Raw genomic sequence first — 7,831 nt, forward strand, 5'->3', positions numbered from 1 at the left:
TTTATTTCATAACAATTTATTTAACACTATTGATTTTGTTTCCAAATATGTTCTAATGTCCGTTTAAGATTTCTTGACAAGCACATGTGTAGCATTAATAGGTCACATGAAAGAAACGAGATGGTAGGAAACCTAAAGATGACGATGTCGCAGAGGTTAGGGAATGTGTCACTATAGAAGTATTAGATACTGTACAGGAGGCGGTTCATATTATGCAACAAACACATGTGGGATGCCATCTGTTTAATTGCTTCTTTCGTACCAAATTTCATTAAATAAATTGAGTTAAACACTATCCTGTCATTTAAATGATTAATTAATGCATGCCTTCTAATTGTGCTGGTATAAATAGAAAACCAAAGTCTATTTTAGTTATCATCAGAAAGAGTTTACTGTTTTCAGGCCAAACTATAACCAAACGAATGGCATCATCATCATTGTTTGCTCCTTCTCGTTGGTCATCCCCATCTCGATCTTATAATGACAGCAATCTTCAAGTTGACGAGGAACTCACCAATCTTAAAACATGGGAATCATCAATGACACGTATACCTGATGCAGAAACATTCTGCAGTGGTTTAGCATGCCTGGAAAGATTATACACATGCGCTGACAATCTTTTAAGTCTGCCACTGACCCAACAAGCGTTTTCAAACTATCAACATGATAAATTAGTTGAGGAGTTGCTGGTTCGATCAATGAGACTCTTGGATAGTTGTGGTACTATTGGAGATGTAGTTTCGCAAGTGAAGGCACATGTAAGAGATATTCGATCTGCTCAAAGGAGACGAAAGGAAGATTTAAGCATCGATGATTCATTTGTAAAGAAACTAAACAAGGATGCCAAGAAAGCAGTTGGAGAGTTAAAGCAAATCGATCAGATTTATGGCTCAAAACCATTAAATCTTGAGCACCATCTCTCTTCGGTGATCGCAGTCCTAAGAGACGTTAGCGAAGTCAGCATTTCTGTGTTTGGATTGCTCTTATCGTTCTTGTCTTTGTCTATTACGAAGCTGAAGTCAACAAGTAAATGGTCGACAGTCTGGAAATTGATTCAGCAGAAAGAAACAGCAGGAAGCAAGTATCCTTCGGAAACTTGTGTTGAGACTTTGGATTCCCACGTTGAAGGGATTGAGATTGGCTTGACGTCCATGTTTAGAAATCTGATCAGAACAAGAGCCTCCATCCTAAATATCAAATCTTTCTAAATTTGATCAGACGAAGAGGCTCATATAAAATAAACTGGTTTTTATTCCTATACAACCGGGTCTTTTAACAGTAATGTTACATCACCGGTTTTTTTTAAATACATATCCTCCAACATCCTCACTTATGGAAGGGTTATCACACCCGGTTATTTAACAACATTATTTCCAAATTATAGCACCTGGTTAATCACAATAGCGTTTTTTTTTTACACAAACCTAGGTTCACATGCAAAGAGCCGCCATGTTCAAATAAGTGTATGTACTTATCCATTGAAACTCTCATTTTCATCTTATACAACATTCATCTTATAAAACATACTCTCTTTAAATTATATATATATATATATATATATATATATATATATATATATATATATATATATATATATATATATATATATATATATATATAATTTAGTTATCATCATACAATGAGATGGAAAACGGACAATAAGCTGCGTCACTAAGCCTTTTTGTATTGTAAAATTAATTCTTTTGAAGTCTACATCTATAAATCTAGGGGATATAACATAGCTATGCATATCCGTTGTACTCCCTTAACAAGCTCTACTGCATCCGGCACGAGGAAACCAAACGTATTAAATGCAAATTATATTAACAAATGTCGATTTTTCAACGCACGATTTCTCATGTTTGGTAACCTTACATCTAACAGCTTTTTAAAGCAATCTATCCTGCTGTAAAACCCCCAATCCTCAAGCCCACGAGATGGGATACCCCTGTAAGGTCCACACGTGCGTGTTTCCCTCTGACCTATCCAGAAATCAGAACGAGAGGGGATACCCAATATACTAAAACTCTTATTCATCATATTTTCCCACATTTTCGAAATTATATTTATTACTTCTCTTTTTATTTATACAATATATATTTTTCATATAATCCTAGGCTTTCTAATATATATACTAAAAAGACTGTTATATCGTGCCAAGAATGTAACTGAAGAAGATAGCAATATAGAAATGTATATTCTCATAAAAAGAAAATAATTGAAAGTACAATGTTGTAATAATAAAAGAAGGATGTTGTGGATGTTAGAAATGCTATAATACACAAGTACATATATGAAAATGCATTGTTATATTCAATGTAGTGAAAGCCTAATTACTTCAGTGATTCTTGATATTATAGGAATTTGTAAAAGAAAGCAATATAACTTTAACATGAAAATAGGTAAACCCAACACATCGAAATACGTTGTTGTTCCCCAAAATTTACCTTTCTATAAAATTGTGACAACCCGAAAAATTTAGATGAAGCAAGGTCTAAATTGTAACCATGTGCAAATAAATTCCCAATGTAACATTGTTACAGTAAAACTTTGAAAGCCAAATGGGCATGAGTATATATATATATATATATATATATATATATATATATATATATATATATATATATATATATTCTTTGGAAACCATATTTATATTAACCTATTGAAAATAAACAAGTATAACAAGGTAAGACTAGTCAAATTGTTGGAATAGGAACCATGGATTTAAAATATTGTTTTATAGTATTTAGGCTTAGCACCCCACCCACCCTAGAACACACCAAAACCGAAATCACCCTTTACTGGGTGATACCAAGGCCGAAATCAATATGTGGAAGGAAGTAAGATCGAAATCCTAAGCCTAGAAAACACTAAGGCCGAAAACACCATGTGTGAGTGGGGCTAGGACCGAAATCACAAGAGAACAAAGTGATTTCGGTCAAGCATGGCTGGTAACACCCCCTTGATCCCTTTAAATGTGATTTCGGCTGAATAAAGCAGATAAGAATAGTTGACTTATTGATTAGATGCTTTTCCTCTTTTCCCATGCAATATATTACCCAACAAACCTCTACGCATTTATCCACCCGTTAACCAAGTAAACATCACCTCAAGGTACCTCCATATCTTAAGAATGATTTCACCATAAATCCTTCCACCACTTTCATTTAACTTCCTAATTACCACCATTTTCCATTATGCTTTCTATAAATTTCTTTTCCTCTCAAGAAATCAATTCCAAGCTTCAAAGGGGTTTAAACCTTCAAGTGCATTCTTAATACTTTGGTAAGTTTTCTAGTGGATCTAGTGTTTTGTTACACTTTCTTTAGTTGCATATGATTTACACATACCATTATGTGTTAAAACCCTTAGGATAACATTAGTCTCAAGGAAGTTCATCAACTCCATTCAAGAGTTTAGGCTTGAAATCTTTACACCATCTTCTCAACCAACCCACAAATCAACTCAAAGTGAGTTCATACTCCCATATTTTGAAGCTTTTTCATGTTTTTAGGGGGAATACAAGTAAAACTTTGTTTATCACACTTTTTACATCTTTTCGTCTTATGTTAAAGATAAATATTATTTGTATAACATATGGTTAATACTGGTTTTTAGTATAATTATTGTGATATATATATATATATATATATATATATATATATATATATATATATATATATATATATATATATTAGTTTGAATTGCAAAGCTAACAAAACAAACATAACTATGTTATAAAATCATAAGAAAAGTTTATGATTTGTAAAACTCCATGGTTTTGAAAACTGTTATTTAAAGATAGTTTTTTCTAGCAAAATGGTTACGTTACAGTCATTTAATAATTTGGAAGGTTACAACCCAAAGATATTATGTTTTGATTTCATGTTTTAATACTAGACTAGAATACATCATTTTATTTATATAAAAGATTATATAAATAGTTTCAAACAAACAAGATAAACTATAATTGGTATAGTTTGGAAGCCACAAACCACACTTTCATCTTAGAAGATACTTATAATTATTCAAAGATATAATTTTTTCGTTTTACAAGAAAAAGGAGTCATAGTTCACGTAAATCAGTTAATGCTCTTGTGAGACACACTCCCTTCATGTACTTTACCTAAAGTACACCTTAAGTCCTGCATTATAACCAAAGTCTCCTGGAGGGAGAGTGAGACCGTTGTGTATAGATCTATACAAGATTGACAACCCTGCACCTCAGTTGTTCGCTACAATTAGATCGACAAGTCTAGGGTGACAAAAGTCTACCAATTCTGACGCCCGAAGAACGCCATTCAGGCATATCAGTCATATTAAGCATGATTATAATAACTCACATAGGGATTAGCACCACTACTTGGTTTACGGGGTAACTTACACTTCAAGAGTTTTATAAAAAGATAAAGCTACATACTATTTTTAGCACAACATTACTCATAGATTGGTTTTAGGGTTTAAGACTAAAATTCATATTTAAGAAAATATTCGATTTTTTTGGAAACATACACTCTCACGTTACAACGAAAAGATACAAAGAAATATACTTCCATTTAGATTTTTGAGGATAAGACCTACAACCCGTTTTTAAGAAAATATCGGATTTTCTAGAAGTTTACAAAGCCATTTTACTCAAAACAACTAAAAATCTTTCTCATTCCAAAATGATTATGAACTCACCAACTTAATTTTTGACACTTTTCAAAATCACTTGTATTCTCAGAGAATCAATAGACAGGTATTCACAACATTTTGAGGCCCGACGTCGTTGCATTATGTTTTCTACTTTTGTTATTCATATATAACTTTTGAGCAAAACAAAGTTGTAAATGATGTAAACTTGTATTATCAATCTATGAATGTTTAGGTTTATATGTTTCATTACTATTCAATTGTTATGATATTTTACATGAAGTCACTCCATCCGCCCCCAGACGTTTTCGTCATTCTTGTTTGGGGTGTGACAAAAATTCAATATAAAGGGATGACAAAATGTGTTTGTGTATGTGCATGTCTCAAGCACAAATGTCTTTCCAATTGCAAAAGCATCATATGCACATCGAGTGGCTACATTACATGAAATGCATTTTGTAACAAGTTTTCATACATATCCTACACTCATTATCTCTATCGACATCTTTACAACTGTTTTTCTTATGATCTTCATCGCTCCTCAATTCAATCAACATCTTTACAACTGTTTTTTTTATGATCATCATCGTTGCTCAATATAATAAAAATCTATGAGTTCTTTGAGTGAATGGTATATAAGAGATGCAAGGGTCATCAAGATTCAAGAACAAAAATGTCAAATTTTTTAATGGATCAAAAAGTAAATACTATCATACCATAAAACTATATGTAAAGGTATATTTTGTTTCTTGAGAAGACATAGTTTGAACACCATCAACGTTTGGTTTTTGTCATCAAGATGAAGTGAATTATAACCCTAAATATGTTTTTTGAGAATCAATACCTAACCTTGTATACATGTATGTGTAAATTAAAAAGAAGGGTATAGTAGACGAACTTGTGAACAAGAAAACAAATTGTCCAAAATGATGATATCAAAAAAAGTTAAATGTGTTACATATTACGACCCAAAAAACCCACAAACAAACAAAAATACAAAAAAATGGTTATATGGATTAAACCAAAAAAGCAACAAAAACTTGAAGAGAGATAATTACAGAGTATTAGAACAATGTTGCAATGAGAGAACAAAAGTACAATGTTATAATAAGGAAAAAAAATAAAAGTATAATGTTATTTCTAGCATTTAGCCCTGGGTGTATTTAAATTACTTGAAAATTCTCATAGTTATCCCTTCACATTTAAAGCATATCCAAGGTATGGGTAACCCGTATAAAATGATGAAGTTTGTACTCTACTTTGGCAAAAAAAGCCAAATTGAATTCCTAATATATAAAGTGACAAGATAAGTACACAAACAAAGTTTCCATAAAAATAAAACCAGACTATGCATCAAGTTACAAAATGGAGATATTAAGGAATATAATAGAAAAAAAGTTCAGAAAACGATCATCTTCTTGTATATAAAAATCCAACTCCATTAGTTCCAAACACATATATTATCATGAGCCATAAAATTGAGCACACTCAGGATGGACGAAACCTATATGTAATGAGTAAAAACATAAATAAACAATCATAAAAGGTGGAAAAACACAAAATTGGGAAAAAAATGAATTCGAAGAACACTATATTAGTTTCCAAATTTAAAAGGGTTGCAATGGGTTTTTATTTTTTATTTTTTATTTTGTTGTTGTTGTTGTTGTTGTTGTTGTTGTAATTGGAAATGAAAAACAAATGATAAAAAACATTCTAGGTTCAGGTAATAAAAAACCTGCCTGGAGCTAGGAAGTCTTTGCTAATATGAAAAGTATTACAACTTCAACTAATATTGCTAGTATCAATGCTAAGTATTTCAACTCAAGTTGCAAATGGGTTGTTGGTTTAGGAGAAACTCAATATATGACAACAACTTGTGAACTAACAAGTAAAATAGATAGAACGGCTAGGGTTTCATATTATTATCAAATGAGAAGTACAATTACAATAAAAGGGAAATATATAATTGATAGACTAGCTAATTAGATTTTCCTAGCTAATGGGCCAACATAATACCCAATATAAAATAAATCCAAAAATCTTATTAGGCTAACACCCCCTCAAAATCACAATGAAACAACAATAAACATCGAGAGTTTTTCAAATAGAAAATGAAATCGAGGAGAATTCGATGGATTTGTAAGCAAATCAGCAATCTGCAAAGTGGAAGGAACATAAGGAAGAGAGACAGTGCCCTTCTGGAGATGATAACGTGTGAAATGACAATCAATATCAATGTGTTTTGTGTGCTCATGAAACACTGAATTCTTGGTAATCATTATAGCACTATTGTACTCACAATACAAAGGGGTAGACCAAGATATGTGAACACCCATATCTGCAAGAACCCATCTCAACCAAACAATCTCACAAGTGGCGATAGCCATGGCTCGATACTCAAATTTTGTATATCTTATTTCTTACTCTTCCATGATATCAATGAATCTCCAAGAAAAACACAATATCATGTAGTGGACATAAGATCATAAATATCACTATCCCAATTAGCATCACTATAGGCACGCAACTTAAGATAGGATGCAGATGAAAACACAATGGTGCATAACTGAGTACCACTTAGATATCTCAAAATACAAAGAACAAATCCCCAATGAAATGTTCAAGGAGCAGTAACAAACTGGCTAACCACATGAATTGCATGAACAATATTCGCTCTAGTGATAGTGAGGTAAACCAAACTCCCTACAATGGTATGTTAAAGGCTTGGATCTGATAAGGGGACACCATCAGTTGGAGAATACTTTGGATTACTCTCTATATGCATATTATCTATCTGATTATCTATAAGTCATGCTCCTTCAAACAAAATTGAAATATACTTTGTATGAGATAAAAGATAAGGCTTTGGAGATTGGGCAACTTCAATCCCTAAGAAATAACAAAACAAGCCCAAGTCTTTCATAGCAAAACGGTGAGCGAAATCACGCTCTAAGGAATTTATACCATCATGATCATTACCAATAAAAATCATGTCATCAAAATATAACCAAACAATAGTCCGAACTGCACGCGTACATCGAACAAATAGAGCCTATTCATGATTACTCGGTCAAAAACCAAGCAAAGTAATCATGGTATCAAATTTCTCAAACCAAGCACGGGGGGCTTGTTTGAGACAGTAGAGTGCCTTCTAAAGTCGACAAACTTCACCTGGTTGGTGAGCGATAGCTAAGGG

At 32.3% G+C, this 7,831-nt stretch overlaps 1 protein-coding gene across 1 annotated transcript; it reads left to right on the top strand.

Annotated features, from left to right (window-relative positions):
* The first annotated feature begins 422 nt into the window (after positions 1-422).
* On the top strand, positions 423-1,208 carry LOC111901383 (uncharacterized). Its single transcript, XM_023897237.1, has one exon. It carries the CDS (start codon positions 423-425, stop codon positions 1,206-1,208), a length of 786 nt encoding a protein of 261 aa, XP_023753005.1.
* Positions 1,209-7,831: the final 6,623 nt, after the last annotated feature.

This window comes from Lactuca sativa, chromosome 3 (genome assembly GCF_002870075.4).
Source record: "Lactuca sativa cultivar Salinas chromosome 3, Lsat_Salinas_v11, whole genome shotgun sequence".
Lineage (NCBI taxonomy): Eukaryota > Viridiplantae > Streptophyta > Magnoliopsida > Asterales > Asteraceae > Lactuca > Lactuca sativa.